At 57.2% G+C, this 22,881-nt stretch overlaps 1 protein-coding gene across 2 annotated transcripts in view; it reads right to left on the bottom strand.

Annotated features, from left to right (window-relative positions):
- Nucleotides 1–19,876, bottom strand: part of SPG7 (SPG7 matrix AAA peptidase subunit, paraplegin) — a 29,234-nt gene extending 9,358 nt beyond the window's left edge. For both annotated transcript variants that reach the window (XM_047710081.1, XM_047710080.1), the window contains exons 1-9: nt 19,661–19,876; nt 18,414–18,516; nt 17,115–17,204; nt 10,547–10,788; nt 8,294–8,433; nt 6,852–6,954; nt 5,128–5,253; nt 4,678–4,840; nt 4,161–4,334 (exon numbers count right to left, since the gene is read on the bottom strand). In XM_047710081.1, the coding sequence (XP_047566037.1) occupies nt 4,161–4,334; nt 4,678–4,840; nt 5,128–5,253; nt 6,852–6,954; nt 8,294–8,433; nt 10,547–10,788; nt 17,115–17,204; nt 18,414–18,516; nt 19,661–19,843 (1,324 nt within the window). In that variant the 5' untranslated portion in view covers nt 19,844–19,876. The remainder of the gene's footprint in view (nt 1–4,160; nt 4,335–4,677; nt 4,841–5,127; nt 5,254–6,851; nt 6,955–8,293; nt 8,434–10,546; nt 10,789–17,114; nt 17,205–18,413; nt 18,517–19,660) is intronic.
- Between the last annotated feature and the right edge of the window lie 3,005 nt (nt 19,877–22,881).

The raw sequence follows: 22,881 nt of genomic DNA on the forward strand, positions 1-22,881 counted from the left end.
GACACCGAAACCCCGCGTTCCCAGACGCTCGCACTGGCGGACGTGTGGGCCGCTCCTCTTCGGCGCCCACAAGCGCGGCACTGGTCCGCGTGCGCGCTGCTCGTGCTGGGTCGGATGGGGGCGGCGGCCTTGTCTCCCAGAGAGGCTGCCACACGGGACGCTCCCACGGGCAGTGTGTCTGCTCACGTCTCCCTGGCTGCTTTATTTAAATCAGGGTCACGGAGGTTCCCGGGAGGACCTGGGTCTGACCTCTCCCCGCCCTCCCCAGCATCTGGTGCTGCTGCCACGCTTCCCCAGAGTCTCCTGTGAGGCGCGTGTTCCTAGGAAAAACTCAGCAAGATCTTTCGGGAGATGGAGACAAGCTTGTTCTAGAAATTCTAGGAGAGAGCAAAGCACACCCGCTCCCACAGCTACAGCCGAAGGAACAGACATCAGGAGCCGGCCCGCCTTCCTCCCAGATCGCTGCAGGGGGAGGCGGCCGCCCACGGGAGGGGCGGACGCGTCGGGCTGGGGCCCCAGCTGCTGTCAGGTCCAGCCAAGCGCTGGCAGAGGCACAAAGGCCATTCAGTGGAGGATGCAACAGCCTCTTCAACAAATGGAGAACCGGACCCCCCCCAGGCAGAAAAAGGAGCCATGGCCAAACCCTCGCATCTGCACCAGCGTGACGTCAGACACATCGTGGATTAAGATGGAAAGGCCAGGTGGATGGGAGCGAGGGCCTCCTGCTGACCCCAAGGGAGGCCGGAGCTCATGCCCCACAGGCTCTCTCGAACGCAGAGGCTCAGGTGAGGACACCCGTCGCAGAGCCCTCCTGCTGTTCAAGATGTAGCAAGGGGACTGTCCCCCTCTAAGGGACCTGGTGGGACCCCAGCACTCGGCACATGTGCCCTCGCCATGTGACCTGGCTGTCCCGTAGCACAGCCTCGTCCTGACACGGTGAGCTTTTCCCACGATGGGCACAGTGTCCGCTCCGTGCCCCGCACATCAATGATGCGGTGCTGCCCTTCCCCGAGGACTAACAGAGACGCCTCAGACGCTGCTAAGGGCTGAGAATGCCCGGCTGTGTCTGCACACAGAGACACCTGTTCACTGCCAGGCTGGCCCAACAAGGGCCTTCAGTCAGTGGGTCGGGGTTCTGGGCAGAAGCGCCCCATTCATGGTGGCACAGAAAGCCTGGGCTCAGGGAAAGATGCCATTTAGTAAACGCTTCCTGGGGAGCTCAGTCTTCAAGTGCCAACAGCCCGAGGAAGGAAGAGATCTGCTCGTCCCGTGTGCTATGTGTTCAGGGCAGGAGCCTCCTTGAGTGCCTTCAGGTGACCTGGACTGTAGTCGCACACACAGAGGTGCAGGCGAGGTCACAAGCCAGGACGTCAAAGCTCCAGAGCCTGGAGGAACAGGGGCCAGCGGGAACCCCGCAGCACAGCACCTCCCAGTCCAGACGCGCGCCTGCATGCCCGTGCAGGGCTGCCGTCTACAGGAGCCCAAGGGCACACACGAGCTAGAGGAAGCATGAAGACTTCCGACAGCCTGCTCTCGCCCGTCCCCTGGACAGCGTAGACGCTAGCCGTTCTTTCAAAGAGACAATCAGACGCCATCATTAACATCTGGTACTTCTGGGGCGCCTGGGTGGCTCAGTCATTATGCATCTACCTTCGGCTCAGGCCCTGATCCCGGGGTCCTGGGATCGAGCCCCGCATCGGGCTCTCTGTTCAGCGGGAAGCCTGCTTCCTCCTCTCTGCCTCCCTCTCTGCCTACTTGTGATTTCTCTGTCAAACAAATAAATAAAATCTTAAAAAAAAAAAAAAACTCCGGTACTTCTGAGAGCAGAGGCTCATCAAACACACAGTCCTGGGTCTCAGCAGACAGACAGACCTCAGGCTCAGGCGCCCGCAGGCCCAGGTGTGAGACCTTGGGACCAGAACCCGAGGGGATCTTCCAGATCCCGGCAGGACTCCAGGACCATGTCCAGAACCACACTGAGTAGAGGTGGCTCAGCATGAAGGGGTCATGAAAACCCGATCAATCGAAAAGCACCAAGTGTGGTCTCAGCCGTGGGAGACTGTGGGGTGTAACTCCAAGACCACAAGCAGCACACAGCCTGCCCCCGGAAGGCGCTCTTGGAGGCCCCTCTGTGCTGGCATCCCGACAGCTGCATTCAGAACTGGGACCTCGCTCTGCTCACAGTCCCGAGGACGTGGAGTCCGTGGAAGCTTCCTTCTGCAGAAGCTGCTCTTGTGCACGGCCCCTGAGCAAACGGCACCCGGCAGCTGGGTCTGAGGGGGCTCCAATGCACCCCGTTCTACGGACCTGACCACAGAGCCTCTTTGGCACACTGGCTACACAGGGCACTTGGCTTTTCTGCCCGTGGAGCTTGCCGGGTTCCCAACACGCGTGAGACTGTCGGGCAGCCCCTGAGTGTGTGTGGAGAGGCCTCGCCCTGCCACCGGCCAGCCTGGCACAGCAGCACCAGGGACAGAGCCCGCAGCGCGGTCTGTGGCAGCTCTGCAGGGCCTTTCCTAAGTCCAAAAGTATTTCAGCGTGAGAGGCTCAAACAGAGTTTGTCTCGAGTTGCACACAGTCCAACGCCACGTCCGCACGCTGGCCAGCACGCACGCCGCCCCCAGGGTGGGAGCACTTCAAGAATGAAAACATACACACGTACTCGGTTCTCTTGGAGCCAGTGACGTGAGCACAGAGTGTCTCCCTCACCCGCAGTGCTGCAAACAGCGCGGGAATCCTGACGCTCTGGAGCCTGAGGGGGATACCCGTGGGCCCACGGTCACAGCTGCGATATTCCAAGAGCTGGAGCCGTCCGTCAGCAGGGGACTGGCCACATGGGGGACTATTACTCAGCCTTAAGTGGAAGTCCCACCACATGCACTGCATGGAAAACAGGACCCTGGGTGCTCACAGAGCTGCTGTGCCCTCAAGGGTCCTAGAAGACTCAGATCCGTGGAGACAGAGAGCAGGGCTGTGGCTGCTGGGGGCTGGGGAGTTAGCGTTTAACGGGGACAGAGTTCCAGTCGGTGAAGAGGAGAAGGTTCGAGAGCCAGACAGTGGTGGTGGGTGCACAGTGAGAACATACTTAACATCCCTGAAGGAAACACTCGTAAATGGTTAAAATGGTCAATGTTATTATATGTCACCACAGCAAAAATAAAGTGAGGCACATGGCCGGTCCTGTCAGTGAAGCATCTCACCCGGCTCTCGGTTGTAAGTCTGAGCTCCACATTGGGTGTAGACATTACTTAAAGATAAAATCTCTAGGGGCGCCTGGGTGGCTCAGTGGGTTAAGCCGCTGCCTTCGGCTCAGGTCATGATCCCAGGGTCCTGGGATCGAGCCCCGCATCGGGCTCTCTGCTCAGCAGGGAGCCTGCTTCCCTTCCTCTCTCTCTGCCTGCCTCTCTGCCTACTTGTGATCTCTGTCAAATAAATAAATAAAATCTTAAAAAAAAAAAAAAAGATAAAATCTCTAAAAACAGATAGGGGCACCTGGGTGGCTCAGTGGTTAAGTGTCCGCCTTCAGTTCAGGTCACGGTCCGGGGGTCCTGGGATCGAGCCCTACATCGGGCTCTCTGCTCAGTGGGAAGCCTGCTTCCTCCTCTCCCTCTGCCTGCTGCTCTGCCTACTTGTGCTCTCTGTCAAATATTTTAAAAAATAATAATAAAACAAAATGTTAAAAAGGAGCCATTCCATGTCACTCACAACCCTGAGATCAAGAGTTGCAGGCTCCCTGACTGAGGCAGCCGGGCGTCCCATGTCCCCTTTACCGCACTGAGCAGCACAGACACATGGCACAACCCGCTGGGTTCATCCAAGATTGGGAACAGGGTCATGATCTGCCCTGCCCTTTGGGATCCTAGGGTTTTCCCTTTCTTTTCCTCTATCACCGTCAAACCTGAGTTTCTGGAGTGGAGCCAGGTGACAAACACTCTGACACCGGCCTCCTCTTGTTACTACCTGCCCAAGTGCTTGGCACGCTCACACCCGGGGCAGGTGTGTGATGGGGAAACAGACCAGTTGCCGCAGGAAAGTGAAATGCCTGAGAGCATGAGCGCGAGGTTCCGGAACAGGACACCAGCTGCACGGTCCATCCAGAGACTAGGTCCCGGGAAGAAAGCCTTCCACGTCCAGGAGCAGGCTGGGTGAGGGGCACCCACCGTCCATCTCCACCAGAAGCTGGTTGAGCGTTTGCTCTTCCTCCGTGTTGGAGAAACCGGACATGGTGGTAGACCGTTTCTTGCCCACGGCGTCGATCTCATCAATGTAGACGATGCAGGGCGCTCGAGCCCGGGCTTCCTTGAAGAGGCTCCGTACGCGGGCAGCGCCAAGGCCTGAGACGACACAAGGACCCAGAGTCAGACAGGTAATGGGAGACGAGCCCAACTCTCATGCCAGTGGCCAGAGCTGCCCCCTGAGGATGACGGGGTCTCCCAGAGCCCCCTGCTGGATGCTCACCCTCCTGGACTCCCCAGGCCACACACAGAAGCAGCTTCAACGAACATCACTGCCCAGTTCCCTCCATAAACATGTCCAGTAACCCAGGTTTCACGTGTCCTTCCCTGTCCCCCTGGGTCCCCGTCTACCCAGCCGCCTGAGGAAGGGCGTGTGATGGCAGAGAGCTCGCTGCACAGATGGTCGGGCAAACCTGTCCCCAGCCCCCCAGGCAATACCGACCTCCAATGACCTCCACGAACTCTGGGCCGGCCATCGCCAAAAAGGGCACCTGGGCCTCCGTCGCCACCGCCTTGGCCAGAAGGGTCTTCCCACAGCCGGGGGGCCCGAGCAACAGCGCACCTTTTGGGACTTTGGCGCCCAGCTGAAGGAAGCGCTCTGGGCTCTGGAAAAGCAGACCACGGCACACCGGACATAGGTGTTTGAGAATTTCCAAACAGGACTCCCATGGAGCTCAGCGCCTGTACCATCTGGAATCAGCCACGGTTCACGTCGGGGGGGAAGCGGAGTGCTCTGGCTGTGGCCAGGCATCCTGGAGGGTCTGGGGTGCGGTCAGCCAGGGGTTCCCGGTCACCCACAGGGCCCCGGCCCTCCGATGGGCCCCCAACTGTGCACCCGGCCTGTCCGGCTGGCTGAGCCCACGCGCCCGCACCCACCCCTGCTCGGCCGCACCTTCAGGTAATCCACAAACTCTCTGACTTCTAGCTTGGCTTCGTGCAACCCTGCCACATCTTTGAAGCTGACGCCTTTCCCCATCTTGCCGTCCACAATCGTGAAACGAGCCATTTTAAGCTGGTTCTGGGCAGAAAGAACAAAGGGCAGGGTTCTGTGAAATGACAGGAGACGTGAGCCCCTTGGGCTGGGGCGGCCGGCACGAGGCGGCTGTGTGTCCCTGGGGCCCCGGCTCCTGCAAGCCTGGCTCTCCTCACACCCTCTCTGCTCAGACAGAAGGGAGGTGAAGCTGTCTTCTGGGCATCCAAGGGAAAATGTTTACTATGCATTGTGAACAGTAAGAAAATTCTCTAGCATCTATCAATTTGCCTTAAAAAAAAAAACAACAACCCATAAACCACCCCATTCCAAACAAGGTAATTCAGTATCTGCTACAGATCGGCTATAGTTTTCTATATGGCTTTTCCCACTATGGTGGAATGCCCTGATTGTAAGAGAATGTGGTAACACACAGCTCGAGGAAGGTTCGGTAGAAACGTTAGCTGGTTAATTTCTGGAATGCAGTCCGGAAAGACAAAGGTCTCGGTGAGGGATGCAAACCTGAGCTAGTCGGCCTCCCAGGTACACCAGGTGGACCAGCACACCCTCCAAAGAACGTGTGCCCCAGCTCCATCACAGTACTAGCTAGACACAGCAAGGGCGGTGAACAGCCCCAGGACGCCTGGGGGCTCGGTCCACAAAGCACCTGCCTTCAGCGCAGGTCACGATCCCACAGTCCTGGGGTCGAGCCGCTCATCAGGTTCCCCTCTCAGCAGGGAACCTGCTTCTCCCTCTGCCTCTGCCTGCCGCCACTCCCCCTACCTGTGCTCGCTCTCTGTCAAACAATAAAATATTTAAAAACATTTTTTTTTTTTATAAATAAATAAACAGCCCCGAGTATGTAAGCCTGGTGAACCTGGCTGAGTGAAACCCAACAGCCCCACAGCGAGACACCATCAACTACAGACAGGAACACACGCCTGGTCCCAGTGGAAACCTGCCTCAGTTCCCAGGTCGGTGACCAGAGGGTACCCTCTGCAGACCTGCTCCAAGCAGGCCTTGGGTGCCTCCCAGCGCCTCTGCTGATGGGACTACCTGGCCAGATGAGACCTGCCAGGGAGGGACAGTGCATGTTACCACAAAGGCCACCACACAATAGGAGGTCTTTGTTGTTTTGGCTTTTTTTTACTTTGTATCCAACTTGGGGCCCGAACTCAAGCTTCCCATGCTCTACCGAGTGAGCCAGCCAGGCGCCCCAGGAGAATGCTTTTAAAGTGTACTGAGGTTTGGGGCACCTGGCTGGCTCAGTCGGTAGAGCATGGGAAGCTTGACCTTGGGGTCTTGAGTTCGAGCCCTCCGTTGGGTGTAGAAATTACTTAAAAAAAAAAAAAAAAAGTAAAATAAGAACATAAAGACAACCTTTACCAATTTCTCAGTGTCTTAGCTAGTAGGAGAAACCAAAAACGAAGCCATGCCCAGCCCCAGAAAAACCGCTGAACAAAGTGTCCAGCACACCCATGGGGCTCGGCTGCCGGCGAGTCAGAGAGGGAGGGGCCTGGGCGGCTCCAGGTTGGCCCCTGTGGCCGCGAACATGCGCTCACGGGAGTGTGCCAGGACCCTGCCCCCCCAGCCCAAGCACAGATCCTAGGCCACAGGTGCGATGAGGCGGGATCTCCATCACTTACGAAAGCACTGAGTCCTCCTTCCCTTCCGGTCATTCCAGCCAGACGGAACACGTACCACAGGATGGCCAGGCCCACTGCGGTCATCCCCAGGGCGTAGAGGGCACTAGCGGGGGAGAGGGACGGTTACGGGCAGGCAGTACGCAGACCCGCTTCACGTCGGGCCGCGGACGCTTTGAAGAGGACGAGAGCAGCCCGTACTCGGAGACCAGTGCACGGAGCAAACGGCTGTGGAAACGGGTTTCCTTGTCCAATTCTCGTCCTTTGTGACCTGCCCCTCAGCCGTCTCAGGAACACATCACAGCCTGATAACAGCGGCGCACCACGGCGTGAAGCCGAAACATGGACACGGCGCTGACCCTGTCCGCCGGGGCCTCCTGATAATGCCTAAAAGAACAGACTTTTCACACGTGATGTACTTTCCTTTTTTTTTTTCCAGAGTGAACGCGCAAGCAGGGAGAGGGAGAAGCAGGCTCTCCGCTGAACAGAGAGCCCGACAAAGGGCTTGGTCCCAGGACCCTGGGATCGTGACGTGAGGTGAAGGCAGACGCTTAACCGACTGAGCCACTCAGGTGCCCTATATTTTATTTTCAAAAGTGACCCATCCAGGCCACCTGGGAGGCTGAACCAGTCAAGCGTCCGCCTTCGGCTCAGGTCATGATCCTGGGGTCCTGGGGCTGAGCCCTGCATCAGGCTCCCTACCCAGCAGGGAGTCTACTTCTCCCTCTCCCACTCCCCCAGCTCATGTTCTCTCTCTCGAATAAGTAAGTAAAATCTAAAAAAAAAAAAAAAAAAAAAAAAAAAAAAAAAAAAAAAAAGAAAGAAAATGTAGCCCACGAGTTTTGGCTGGTGAGGCAGAGTCCCAGAGCCGCGGAGGAAGGCCAGGGCGCCAGGCATGCCCCGCCACTCCCTACAGAACTGGCCATGAAGGCCTGCGCCCTCAGGGGAGAACGGCCATGGCTCAGGGGTGTCCGCCAGTCACTGGCACCCTGCGTCTTCTATAGACTGTGGTCACGTGGCCACGAGTGACCCTCTCTGCAGAGGTGGTCCCCGTGTGCCGTTAAATCCCCCGGGACTATGGGAGCAAGTGTCCCCCAACCAAGGAGATGCAGGTTCTGCCGGCCCAACAGGGTCCCCGTTTCCACCTGGGCCTGGAAGCAAGAGTTTCTATGGGACATCCCTGCTTCTCCCCTTTCTGTTCCATCTTCCCGGTTGTACACAACAGCAACCCCGCCCCAGGCAGAAGCGACAACTAGAGCAGGTGCGTGACGCTCCAACAGCCCCTGGGGCCCCTCCTCAGGCGGGCTCACAGCTCACACACCCACTGGCCCTCCCCCACTGCGGCTGGCCTAGGGCAGGCAGGGCCCGGGAGACGTGCTGGTCCTTTCTCACATTACAAAGCCAAGTCAGCTTTAGTTCAGGAGCCCAAATAATGGCCAACATACTTTCCAAAGAATCCTGTCCGCTTGTAGGAAACCGGGATCCTGTCCTTGCCTTCGATATTCAGGGCGTCCTCAGCGGCCCGGAGCTTCTCCTCAAACCTGTCGATGTTTGCCACCTGCATGCGGTACATCAGGGCCAGCCGCTGCGGGCAGAGAGCAGAGGGGTGTGGTGACACATGGACCGCGGCCAGCCGTGAGACAGCCCCCACACGCCGGAGCCTCCCGGAGCTCAGCTTTCATCTGCCACCACAGACTCCGTCACATCACAGTCACAATAGGCTTTTGGTACGTGCGCTCGCTCTAATTTCACCAACAGGAATGTTTGAAGACAATGGAGGGTGTGCTTTGTGCTTTAAACTCACTACCCAGCCTCAGCTGTGCGTGCAGAGCACCGCGACACTCGACAGCCACGAGCTACTTGCCAGCACGCAGGCAACTTGCTCAGGCAAGAGACAGGGGTCTGGTGCTTGATCTCTGGCGGAACTGGACTCAGCTATGTGGCTTTCTCCCTTCTCAGGAAGCCCCTCCTGGGGAGAGGAGCGGCTCAGGGAGACTGAGCAGGTGGCGCGCCCTCTGGGGTAGCAGCTTCCCTGAGAGAAGGCTCAGAGCAAGCCAGACGTCCACGCTGGGTCCCCAAATCCCTTCTCTGAGAGCTGACCTGAGCCACCCAGCAAGGGGCCATCCTGATGTTCTCCAGCGCCCTGGACGGCATCATGCCAGTCCTACATCATTCTTCTAAGGGCCCGGTTCAGATGCTTTCTAGAATGAACCTGTTCCAAGCGCAGCTTCTCAACACACTGTGGGATCTACACAGAGCAGCCCGCTTCTCCCCTGGCTCTGGAGGACCGCAGAAGGTTCCATGCGGAATGAGCAGCTGCCCAGGGTGCATATCACGGGGTCAGCGGGCTGGAGGGGAGAGGCAGACAGGGGCACCCACCAGCCATGACACACTGATGCTCATCTGTGTTGGAACGCCCGGCGGCCTCAGGGTTCGATTGACCTAACAGACGTCAAACATCTGATCTGGACTTCACCCATGCCTCCGTCACGCAAACACCTGCCCAGCCAGGTGAACAGAATGGAAACACCTGGCAATGACCTTCTTTCTATGCCAGAAGCCAAGAGCGAAATGGGATTCCAGAGGCCAATTCGAGTCCCGCGTCTCTGACCACCTAGGCCTGGACCAACCACTCGCGTCTGCAGTCAGCCGGTCACGCAGCACGCAGGGCCAGGGGAGCCTGTCACCTCAACTAAATGACAAGTGCTCGTAAACCGGCAAGCAGCTATAACCACCATGGCAGGCCCTCAGCCCTCTCCAGACCCAGTCAGGGTCTACGGGTGCTGTTGTGACGGGCACAGCACTGTGTCCTGGACCACCTGGCCCCCTGGCCGTCCTTACCAGACACCTGTCCTCCAGCACCTTACCTGGCCCACTGTCTCCACCACCCAAACTCCAACGACAAATGGAAAGGAGACTAAAGAAACGGGACAACTAAATACAATTCCTGGCCCCTGACAAGACCCTGGATTAAAAGTACTAATAAGGGAGGGCGCCTGCGTGGCTCAGTGAGTTAAGCAGCTGCCTTCGGCTCAGGCCATGGTTCCAGGGTCCTGGGATCAAGCCCCACATCAGGCTCTCTGCTCAGCAGAGAGCCTGCTTCTCTCTCTCCCTCTGCCTGCTGCTCTGCTTACTTGTGCTGTCTCTTTGTCAAATAAATGAATAAAATCTTAAAAAAAAAAAGTACTAATAAGGGGCACCTGGGGTTCCCACTCTTGATCTCAGCTCAGGTCTTGATCTCAGGGTTGTGAGTTCATTCCCCGTGTTGGGCTCCGTGCTCATGGAGGCTACATAACAACATAATAATTAAACAGTAATAAACCAGCTCTTCATGCTGGTATGCAGACGACTGGAGAGCAGGGCAGGGACAGTGCTCTGGACAGTGCTCTTGCCCCACTACCTCTCCTGCACCTGCTGGTGGTATGGTTCTGGGGTGAGAGATAGGGGTTCCATCCATGACATGGAGCTGGCTCCTGGGGCCCCTCCCCACCGATGCCCAGCCCTGCCCTGGGCCCACGTCCCACCCTCTGCACCTGACGTGGAGAGGTGAGCAGGCCCCGGCCCGGCCCTGGCTCTCCGCCCTACTCACGGCGCACGCCGGCTCCTGCCCCAGGCCCCCAGGGACCCCCTCGACATCTGCAGCTGCCCCAACCCCGCAGCCACAGGCCCCGCCCACTGTTCCAGCGTGGCCCACTCACCGGCCGCCCGAACACCACGGCTCCAGGGTGCAGGTAGACCTCCACCACGTCGCTCTCGGGCACCACCTGCACGCGCTGCACCTCGCCCTTGGCCAGCATCTCGTGCACAAAGTCGTTCCAGGAGATGTTGCCGCCGCTGGTGCTGAGTGCGTTCAGCAGGCTCATGATCACGGCAATGACGAACAAGGTGCGCAGGCGCTCCCGGTACATCTGGTCCTCCCGCTCCCTGCGCCTCCTCTCCTCTGCAAGCAGGGTGACCAGGGACAGCGTCAGACACAGGGACAGACACCAACCACACGCCATTCATGGCCAGCGACACAGCACTCACCGGGGTCCCGTCTACTTGTCTACTCAGAGCACAAAGCCAGGTGTACAGTCAGAAGCTTCCTGGGCCCAGCATGGGCTGATCTCCACACGGAGCCCTCTGCCGGGGGCACATCTGGCCCCCGACCTCGTAGGATCACCCCCGATGCGTGCTGCACACGTGCAAGTTACTGCACCTTCTACCACGTCTGCCCTCCCCTCCCCAACAGCCACCTATCTGGGACATGTAAGGCGACCACTTAATTCAACAACACTTCCAGCGACCTACCCTTCATCCAAACCATCAGGTAAATAATCACATTAGGGTACACAGTGCATCGTGCCCAGTTCTTTGTGGGGGACAAAAAGACACAAAACTCAGCCCCTGGCCTTGGGGCACATGGACACCTGGGGAGGCTGATGAGGGAGGTGAGGAGCACACAGTGTAAGGAACCAGGAGAAGCAGCTCCCAGCACGGCTGTCGCCGGCAGCTCCAGGAGGAAGAGTAAGCAGACTGGAGGGCCAGGAGGACCGCAGGTCACCTCCCTCAGAGCACAGACAGTAGAGGGTCCTACGTAGACACCCAAGGCCAGGCCACGGTCTTCCACCCAGACCAGCGGGTCAGCTGAGCCAGCTGGGGTAGAGGGCCGTCTGGGCACCTGGACGACGCTCTACATCTCCCCACGGGCCCATCTGCCAGTCCTTTGAAGTACCTGCACACCAAAGGCCTGAACTCTGGTGTGGCTCTCACCTCTGCCCCACGGCCCGTTCTTCCGACACCCCAACAGACTCCAATGGGCCCGTCACGAGCGACCTTGAGAAGTGCACGTGCTGTCTGGCAGCAGTCCTGCCCAGGGCCGCCCTGACCTGGCTCAGCAAGACCATTTACTTCTCCTGCACAGACACAGCACCCACTCAGGGTAGGGGGGAGAACAGCGAGGGCCCTGCACACACCCGGGGCTCAGACCATGCTGCCTGTGTGGTCACTTCTCCAGGGACAAGCGCACAGCTGGACCTCAGTGCCCACTCACTTCCCTCTGCCCTGCCTGCTGTCGAACTGTCCACAGACACACCGCCCTCCTCTTGACCCGGCCGTTCAGAGGAAACGAAAGGCATTTTAAATCAGCAGAAAAACAAAAATGGGGGGGGCGCCTGGGTGGGTCAATGGGTTAAAGCCTCTACTTTTGGCTCAGGACATGATCCCGGGGTCCTGGGATCGAGCCCCGCATTGGGCTCTCTGCTCAGCGTGGAGCCTGCTTCCCCCTCCCCCTGCACCTGCTGCTCTGCCTACTTGTCATCTCTGTCAAATAAGTAAATAAAATCTTTAAAAAAAAAAAAAGAATGAATCTGACGGAGAAGCCTGGGTCAGCAATCATTCTGAAAACATGAAAGCACATTTCTGCTGTTACCTTACCTGAGAATGGTCAGTAATAGCAAATTTAATATCTAAAACTCAAAGTCACAACAGGCAAGGAAGTAAAGGTACCCCGTCTCGGAAAGCAGATCTCACGTTCTCAGGTGAGCAGGTACTTATTTAGAAACCATGCGTTTCGTTTAACTTGCTCTTTAGCCCCGTCTGTGCTCTTATGAACGATGCTGACAGTCATCAAAAGTGGCGAGCTGGGATATGCCATCAGCAGAGGCTCTGTGACTGCGCAGGATCTTGATGCTGTGCGTACCGCGTGCTCCTGGCCGGTGCCTGTGGCACACAAGCTGCTGGCAGGACTTACAAACTTGGCCCAGGGCCCGTGGTGACACGGCTCTTCCTCACTGCTCTGCCTGCCACACGTCACACCCCTCCTGGAGAAGGGCCTGCAGTGACCGTACAGCTCACACACACCTGTTTGCAGAGTGTGGAAGAGGTCTAGGATGCAAAAGGTACAGCCTGGTTCCATTTATTTATTTATTTATTTTTAAAAAGATTTCATTTCCTTTTTTTTTTTTTTTTAAAGATTTTATTTATTTATTTGACAGACAGATCACAAGTGGGCAGAGAGGCAGGCAGAGAGAGAGGAAGGGAAGCAGGCTCCCCTCTGAGCAGAGAGCCTGATGCAGGGCTCGATCCCAGGACCCTGAGATCATGACCTGAGCCAAAGGCAGAGGCTTTAACCCACTGAGCCACCCAGGAGCCCCTTCATTTCCTTTTTTAAGTCATCTCTATACACTACATGGGGCTCGAACCCACAACCCAAGGGATCGAGAGTCACATGTTCCGGCGACAATCAGCTGGGCGCCCCAGATACGGCTTGGTTTTAAGTAACAGACAGCTTTGCACGTTTTCCTAAGAATTTCTAAACAATAAAAAGACAGCTTTGATTTAGGCTCCAATAAATACCTCTTCTTTCTTCACAAAAATCCAACCCTTTTCCAGTAAAAACCAGCCAGGTGTTCTGTCACACGTGGAACTGCCTCCGTCGGCCTGTCTCAGGGAGAAGGACCTCCTGGCCAGGCCTGGAGGCTGCAGACCCCATTATCAGAGGACTCTAGGCTCCGGAGAGGGAGGTCCCAACCCAGAGTGGTCACTGCTCTGAAGGTCCAGGACGGAGCACGGAGGTCCGGCAAGAACCAAGAACCGTCTGCCGTCTCAACAGAACTACCTGCTTCTGAGCCACAATCACCCTGAGTCCTCCTCCCTGGCCAGGAGAGGGATGTGGCACGCCCCACCCAGACAGGACCCGTCCGGTGACGAGGGTCTGCAAACACGTGTTCTGTCCATTCGCACCAACCCAGGCCCCCAAGGTGCAGTGAGCCAAGCACACTGTCCAGGGGTACAAATGAGAAAGCCCTCATGTCTTGGCTAGGGGTCTCAAAAGACACAGAAAACACCATGTTTCCTTAACTCACTAAATGTACTTCTTCTGAAACGTAGCCCAAGGACATCAACGTAAAACACACATTGCCGGGATGCCCCTCGGGCTCAGGCCGTGAAGCGCGCAACTCTGGATCCCGTGCTTGCAGCGGCTACTAAAAATACAATCTTGAAAACAAACAAGCAAAAGGCCCACGTATCTGCAGCACTGGTCAGGCAGGACGTCCCGAGGGCCGGTCGGAGAAGGGCAGGAAGATGTGCGTGTGCCACAGCGCACTCGCTCCATGACAGTAAGACGCGTGAGATCTGAGAGATACTAACTGGACGACGGCCTTCATCACCGTGTCCCTTGAGGATCCCCTCGTCCGCTACCCCCACCGTGGTTGCACCCAACCGATGGCACCTGTGACGGCCGCCCTCGGGCCCTGCGGCGCACGTCGACTTCGGCTCCTGACACCAACGACAGGCTGGGAGAGAACCAAGGGCCAAGCCCAGGAAACACTGCTGCCTCCTGGCCACCCGCCTGTCCGCCTGCTGGACAGACCCCCCGGAGACTCTGGCGCCACGGTCCCACTTCGGGGGCGGTGTCCCTCACTGCCAGGGCGCCCTACAGCAGCCACCCACCCACCGGCCACTGACCGCCATGGCTGAGTTTCAGGGCTGCCCCCGGCTCTCAGCCTGGAAACCCTTGTGGAAGAACTTACTCCCGTGTACCCTGCACGCGGGCGCTGTGGTGAGATGCTCGGCGGGGATCGCAGTTCTTCCCAACACTCGCCCGCGCCGGGCCGCCCCAGACAGACACGGCGCCTCCAGAGAAGGCTCGTGGAGTCCCCTCACTTCTCAGGGACAGCACCACTAACACCACAGCGGTCTGGAAATCCCAGCAACTGCTTTTTCAGCTACACTTTGTATTATGTGTCACCGCAGGGTCACGGGTAATCACAGGTGGTTACACAAGAGCAAGCAAGTCGTGACCGTCTCGTGATAAATGACGGCACAAGGCAGGCAGAGGAGATGCAGATGTGCTCCCGACGCAGGCCGCTGCAGGGGGAGCGTGGGACACAAGTGGGGAGACCCCCAAGCGACGCTGGCTTCTGCCTCTGGTGTCCCTTGTGCTGCAGCGCTGGTTCCTGGCACTGTGACGCGGGCCACCCGTGGGGAGCTGCAGTCCCGCACCTACAGTCTGCCCAGCGGCTGCAGCCATTTCTCGGGACATCACGGCTGTCCGCCGGACCGCACATGTGCGGGGGACCCAGACCCCAGCGCTCCACCCGCCTCCTCCTCCTCCCTTGTCACTGCTGCTTTTGTTCCAGGCCTTTCCCATTCTGAGACGGGAAATATTCCCCGTGCTTGCTCCTAATTCTCCTAGAGTTTCGCTCTGTAGATTTAATGACTTAGTCCATGCCGAATTTATTCTGGTACATGCGATACAGTCTCTCTCCAAGGAACAGCAGCTGATCCAAATCACTTCGTACACGAGCCTCCCTTCTGCTACTGCGTGAAATGCCACTGCAGTCACATACGAATTCTTAGGCCAGACTCTGCCTCCAGATTCCCCCTCTGGTTCCCTCAAACTTCTATTACTAGACCAACACATTCATTTTTGGGGAGAACCGAATTTTAATGTCTGCCACCATCAGCCCCACTGGTATGTTTTCGAAAACCCTGTAGATTTTCTGATGACCCAAACCCTCATCTTCCACCCCTAAAAACCTTTTAACTCAGAAGCTTCTGAGAAGAGCCAAGTACCCCAGGAGCTTGCAGCCAAAGAAAGGAGTGATTGCCAGAGGGGGCGCCCCATGAAGCCAGAAACCAGGAATACCCACACCGAACCCACCCGACGGCCACAGGTTTCCACGAGTTAAGGCTGTTCCTAAAGAGCTCAAAGTTGGGGGGCACCGGGACGGCTCAGTCGCTGGAGCATGCAACTCGCAGGGTCATGAGTCCAAGCCTCACATCGGACATACAGATTAGTTTAAAAATAATAATAAAAAATAGGGGCGCCTGGGTGGCTCAGTTAGTGAAGCGTCTGCCTTCAGCTCAGGTCATGATCCCAGGGTCCTGGGATGGAGCCCCATGTTGTCAGGCTGCCTGCTGGGTGGGGAGCCTGCTTCTCCCTCTCCTGCTACCCCTCCTCCCTCCAAACTCCGTCCCCTCACTCTGGCTCATGCTCTGTCTCTCTCTCTCTCTCTCTCTCAAATAAATACATAAATAAATAGTAAATAAATAAAAATGAAGTAAGCAGAGCGCCTGGGTGGCTCAGTCGGTTAAGCATCTGCCTTCGGCTCAGGTCATGTGGGATCGAGCACCACATCGGGCTCCCAGCTCAGTGGGGAGCCAGCGTCTCCCTCTCCCCCTGCTGTGAGTGCACGCGCTCTCTCTCTCTCTCTCTGTCAAATAAATAAATAAAAATCTTAAAATAAAACAAGTACACCAAACAAAAGTACGAAGTACACACCTAAGTACAAAGAAGTTCCTTGACAAGACAACCATTTTCTCTCCCTTTGTGTCCTTTGGAGACTCCGACCAGAATGGGGGACAATAATGGGGTCGTTATGAGGCGAGAAGTAATGGGGAAGACAAACAAGTCACTCAGTACAGTGCTGAGCGCACTCCAGCCGTCGCCACGGGCTACCCCTTTCCACTGTCGGGAGCGCCAAGCTGCCAGCTTTTACCTTAGAGCCCATTCAGTTTAAACTGACCTTTTATTCCCTCACCCCTTTGCCCAATCAGAGTCCTAATTCTACAGGGAAGGAGACTCCAGATTTGCAAGGTAGGCTGTTGTGAACTGGGGTACACCGTGGTCACACACATGGTTCAGTGATGTCTCTCCCTACTTCCTCAAGGCCATGCACTGTACCAGCCTCTCTTCTGGGGGCTGCTTCTCAGGTCTTCAACATCATCTGGAATGTGTGTAGGGTCCAACCAAGGTGTCCCGCTGCCTTCCTCCCCACCCCACAACACTTGAGTTCAAGGCAGACGGAGACTCACCCTTTCCGTGCAGAGGACAGTAATTCTGCCTGCCTTCTGACGTCTGGAAAGGACAGGGGACACAGGTGCTGACAGAAACACCTCTAATGGACAAGCAGGAAAAGATCCAGTAACCACATTCAAGACCAGGGGCAGGTGTGCTCAGAGTCAGGGAGACACGGGGGCCTGGGTGCACCCTACATTTGTCATTAACCTTTCTTTTTTTTTTTTAGACTTATTTGAGAGAGTGGGGACACAGAGGAAGAGAGAATCTCAAGCAGACTCCCCGCTGAGTGTGGGGTTTGATCTCACGACCCTGAGAACATGACCTGAGCTGCAACCAAGAGCTGGATGCTCAACCCACTGGGCCACTGCCCGCCCCTGGGCTCATCCTACTTTTAAGACAGGTTTCCTGTTGCTGAGACCAGAACACACGTGGCATGACAACCAAGGTAGCCATTATTTAAGAAAGTCAGACAGATGTACCTTCATCATCTTCAGGGGTCCTCCCCTTAGATCTATCCTTGTCCTTAGTCTTCTGCTTTGGCGTGGAGGTGTTAAAATAGCGAGTGGCACCTACAGGGGACAGGGGACATGTTTAATGAGGTCTCTGCCCCTACAGGGGGCACTCAGGAGAAGAGCACCTTCACCAGGAACCAGAACAGCAGCCACCTGAAGCCTACAGGCGTAAGATCCGGAAGGCCAGAATCCTCCTCAGTACAGCAGCTGCTACTCGGAGGTAACAAATCACTCGAACTTACAGAGTGTCTCTGCAATTCAGATTAGCAATGCGAAGGGATAAAACTTACTCATGAATGCATCCTGGGGAAGCCTCATGAGTTTGTTGGAGAACAACCCTTCAATAATCACATTTACTCTAAACAAATTTAAATAAATGAGCAATACAGAGGCTAGACACAGGCGTCAACAGCAACCCAGTGGCCACCATCACCAAAACACGACACTCCTCCCACGAGAGTCTCGGTCTTGCCCACTGTCTAACTGAACTAATGTTTAAAAGGAGAGGAAGGAGAGTCTCACCAACCGTGACAGCTGTACCTTTCCTCACGAGGTTAAGAGAACCAGAAATGGGACTACCTTGATGGCCCCTGGACACAGGACCAGGCTGTCTAGAGAGTGAGGTGTGTGCCCTGGGCACATGCATACCCTTAAGTTGGGAAACACACATAGGAGGCAAGCATGTGACTGACCACATGTGGGCACCAAGCCATGGAACATCCTTTAGGAGTTGGGGGATTTCACTTTTCCCCATTCCAACTGGATATACGGTGGGGGGGGGGGGGGGGGGGGGCTAAGATCAACCTCGTCAACCCTAAAGGTCCTAAATCCTTGGACCTAAGATCTCTCTTGAAGATGTCATGGTGTCTCACTAAATGATAAAACTATTGTTAAAAATAAATTACTTGTGGCTGTTTGTAGTTCCCTTCTGGGTATAAGACATACAGAGTCACTCTGAAGATCCGGACTGGCGCTCTTGCAGCTGCCTGGAGAATATGGAAGACCTTGGAAGCCCAATTACTGCCATACACCAGAATTTTTTAAGAGTGGGGAGACGACTCAGATAAGTACACTCGGCCGTTCAGACCTTGGTCAGTCGGTCTGACTGCAAACTGCACTTCACAGCATCTCAGGGCTCCCGAGAAACAGAAGCCAAAGTCCCCGGAGTGATTTCTTTTCTCTGTCAGCGTCAAACCAGCTGCTCCAGTGACTCATTTACAACTGTCACAGCATGTACCCGTCACCTGTGTTTCAGAAGGTACACACCTAAGAGTCTCCAGAGTCTGACTGGATTCTGGAGGAGATGCTGTTCCAACAACAATCCACTGAACCCTCCGAAGGCTGGGGTTAGCTGGTGCAGCTGCAAAGTCTGAAAAGAAACAAAAAATCCAGAGGATGGGCTGTAATCTACAGCAGAATTATAATTCAAACTGGTCCTCGAGTTATGGTAAAACACAACAATAATAACAAATTAGGACCTAAAACGTGAGTTGAGCTCCTAAGAGAGAACTGAAGGGAATCACCAGCCAAAATGGCAGCAGGACAGGGGGTCTTTGCTTTCTGCATGAACAGCTGACCTGAGCAGAGCCCAGAGCGCACCTTCAGGAGAGTGCTCGGTTAACGCAGGTCCGGGACACCTGAAGCTGCAAGGCGCAGGTCAGATACCCGACAGTGCTCTGCTCACACAAAACCGTCAGCCCCTGGGACCAACAGCCAAGGACCACGTGGAACTCCTCCTCATGAGGTCGGACCCACCTGAGCCAACTATGAAACAGTTCTCCGTGACACTCTCACTGGGCTCAGTTTTTAAAACTTTTTGCCGGGGACCCCCTGGGTGGCTCAGTCACTGAAGCATCTGCCTTGGGCTGGGGTCTTGATCCCGGGGTCCTGGGATGGAGCCCTGCCTCTGGCTCCCTGCTCGGCCACAGGTCGGCTTCTCCCTCTGCCTCTGCGATCTCGCTCCCTCGCTCTCCATAATTAGAGAAAGCACTAAGGGAAGCAGAGAGAGAGGGAGAAGCAGACTCCCCACGGGTCGAGGGCCTCCGGGATGATGACCTGAGCCGAAGGCAGATGCTTCATGGACTGAGCCACCCAAGCGCCCTTAAAATAAGTATTTTTTTTTAAGATTTTGTTTTCAAGTACTGTCTATAGCCCACGTGGGTGGGGCTCGAACTCACCACCAGAGGATCCAGTCGGGAGTCTCCACCGACTGGGCCAGGCACCCCTGGATTCGATTTTCAGACGCCAGGACAACGAGCAACAGGCAAAAAATATCAATACACCAAAGGGGCTGGGAAGATGCAGGCCGGGCCTGTGCGGAGTCTCTTCCGGGCTGCGGGCGGCCTCCCCCCACCCGAAGGCGCCGCTCTCGTTCGGGGTCGGTCCCGGCTGGGGGCCGGGGGTCAGGGGAGGAATCGGGGCGGGGGGGACGGGAGGGCAGGGGGGAGGGGGAGGGGGGCCGGCCGGAGGTCAGGGGCTGGAAGGCGCAAGCCCGGCCCGGCGTCGGCAGGTACCTGCTTGGCGTGGCCTCGGGCCCCCACGAGTCGGGTCGGAGGCCTGTGGACGAAGTGCCAGCACCTCCTCCCGGTCCCGGCGGCGAGGCCCAGGCTCCAGCGCAAGCAGCGGCCCCGCACTGGCGCGGACCCCGCTGCCCGGCCCCGGCAGAGGTCTCGCAGCAGCAGCAGCGCGGCCGCCATGTTGGCCCTGGAGCGGCGCCTGCGCGGTGGGCGAGCCCTGGAGCGGCGCCTGCGCGGTGGCGGCCGTTCCGGGCGGGTTCCCCGCGCCCCGCGGCGCCCCGCGGCTGCCCTGGCCGCCCTGGCGTTCCCTAGCGGTGGCTTAGGTGCCGCCGGGTGCGGAGCGCCGCGAGTACAGCCCGGGAGGTAGGGTGTCGGGACTCCGCGCCGGGCTGCGTGCCGCGGCCACGCCGTCCCCGGGCGCCGCTGCTGGGGGGGACCGCCGGGTCCCGGGGTTACGGGCGAAGCGAGAGCGGCCCTCGGACCCCGACTTCGGAACCGGCCTCGAACCCCGACTCGCTCCTGGGACCCGGACTCGGACCCCGACCCGCAGCCGGGACCCTGTCTCTGAGCTGTAGGGCCTTGCACTTGGTTCGCGGTTCAGCGGAGGGAGGCGGCCGGGCGCCCTCGCGCAGGCAGACTCTCGTCCTGCGGGGTGTCTCCTCTCTGCCGGGGGCGCAGCGGCGTTAGAAGTCGTCCCAGCGCCGGTCATCGGATCAGGGCCCGGAGACGGTTTGTCCCTGCCCGCAGGCAGCCCCCTGCCCCGGCCGCCTCTGCTTCCAGCGCCTGAGTGGTCAGCTTGGAGGCCACTGACTGCTGAGCTTTCCGTCTGGAGACAAATGGAGGACTAGGGGGACGGCTTATGGCTTACAGAAACGTGCGCCTTCGTGCCTTCCACACAGTCCTACAGCGGATCTATTTTTTTTTTTTTAAGAATTTGTTCATTTATTAGAGCACGAGCAGGTGGAGGGCCAGAGGGGGAGGGAGAAGCAGGCTTCCTGCAGAGCAGGGAGGACGTCCTGGGACTGACTCCAGGACCCCAAAATCATGACCTGAGCCCCCCCCCCCCGGCACCCTTCCCCCCTCCCCCGCAAGAGATAATGTTAACTGGTGCTTGGTCCATTCCAGACACTCCCTTTGTTTCAAGATTTTATTGGGGGGGGGGGGGGCGGGGAGGGAGAAGCAGACTCCGGTTGGCTCAGGGAGCCTGACAGGCTGGATCCCAGGACCCTGAGATCTGACCGGAGCCGAAGGAAGGCCCACGGTGAGCAGACTGAGCCCCCGGTGTCCCCATACCAGACACAATTCCTTTTTTAAAAGATTTTATTTATTCGACAGACAGAGATCACAAGTAGGCAGGGCGGGGGGGGGGGGGGGGCGGGAAGCAGGCTCCTCGCCAAGCACAGAGCCCCGTGGGGAGCTCGATCCCAGGACCCGAAGATCATGACCTGAGCCAAAAGCGGAGGCTTAACCCACTGAGCCACCCAGGCGCCTCTAGACACTCTTCTGTTCTCAACTCTGGTCCACTATTTTACAGATGGGGAAACAGAGTCAAAAATGAACCCGTCTGACTTGGCTACTGAGAAGCGACACCACAGAGTCTCAGAGCTGGTCTGACTGGTTTCTGGGCCTGCACTCCCCACCATTACTCCTTAGGTGTGAGAACAGTAGTGTGGCTTGTGTAGGCTTCTCTCCCTCCCAGCTGGAGAGTGTGGGGACATCTTTCGCCTTGAGTGTCCCGATGGTGGGTGCTCCGATCTCCAGCACCGGGTGCTTCTTCAGGGCTCTCTCAGAGAGCAGCCCCTGGGCCCAGGGCTGTGTGAGGGGCTGCCCAGAGTTAACACAGCTGGGCTCACCGCCCTTCTTTGCCTCTCCGGTCCTTTCTCCAGCAGGCCTTCCTCTCGGCACCACCCCCCAGCTGCCCCACCCACTTACTGCCTCCGGAGGGTTGGGTCCTGCGCATGCTCTGCCTGGACCAGTCCCGGGACTGCAACTCCCGAGGCAGTGCTTCCTCGTACTTTAACGGGGCTTGTGCAATGTGCCCTGATGGGAAGTGACCGAGCCCCACGCCCTCACCCCTGTTCCCTAATCACCCAGTCCAGAGGGTTTGTGACTCAAAGCCTGCAAGAAATTTGAAGGTGTTCGGGAGGAGGGTAAGGTACACTCCGACGGACACTGCCTGACGTGAAGTTGTTACTGTGGTCCCACTTCTTTGCCTGTCCACTCCGTGGGAAGCAGTGCAGGGGGACGGCAAGAGGCCAGCCTCCTGCGGAACAACACTGGCTTCTGTCCTCAGCCTATGACCTTGAGCAAGTTGCTGCCTTCTCCAAGCCTCAATTTTCACATCATTAAAAAGGGGATAATAGGGCGCCTGGGTGGCTCAGTGGGTTAAGCCGCTGCCTTCGGCTCAGGTCATGATCTCAGGGTCCTGGGATCGAGTCCCGCATCGGGCTCTCTGCTCAGCAGGGAGCCTGCTTCCTCCTCTCTCTCTCTGCTTGCCTCTCTGTCTACTTGTGATCTCTCTCTGTCAAATAAATAAATAAAATCTTAAAAAAAAAAAGGGGGGGGATAATAATTATCTGCAAAGTGAAGCTAATAGCAGCCCTGGGTTTCCCACGGGGTTGTCATAAGGATAAAATACAGTCGAAGTACAGGAAAACAGCCCATGACCGGAAGTCCCTTATACCCAGGAGTGTATTCCTGGGATGTGGAGGCGAAGGAGACTGTGGGAGAACACAGTGTGGATGTGTTGATTCAAATGCACGTCAACAGCTGCTCAGGAGGCTGGCTGTGTCCACGACCCCAGGTGACTCTGTGCCCTAGAGCTTCAGTCCTGCCCGGGCACTGGGGCTCTTGTTTAAGCCTCCAGGTGCCCATGCCCTGGACCCTGGAAAGATAAGGCCTCGGAAAGTGGGCTCACTGGAGCTTCCTGGGCTCTCAGGCCTTCCCTCACAGGCTAGCTTTGTTCTTTCTGTACTTCCTAACACCGTTGACAAGTTTGTCCTTCCCCGGCCCTCTGAACTTGGCACGCACCCGGACGGCTCAGCGTGGATCCCCTTAGACACCTGAGGCAAACCCCGTGTGAACTCCAGGTGTGAGTCCGGCATGTCCTAGGTCTGTCTGCAGTCACACCCTGACAGCAGGTGTGTGGGGGCTGTAGGAAGGAGGGGAGCAGAGAGGACAGCCGCCCACTCCCACCACGGGAACTCCTCCCTGTTCCT

This window comes from Lutra lutra, chromosome 17 (genome assembly GCF_902655055.1).
Source record: "Lutra lutra chromosome 17, mLutLut1.2, whole genome shotgun sequence".
NCBI lineage: Eukaryota > Metazoa > Chordata > Mammalia > Carnivora > Mustelidae > Lutra > Lutra lutra.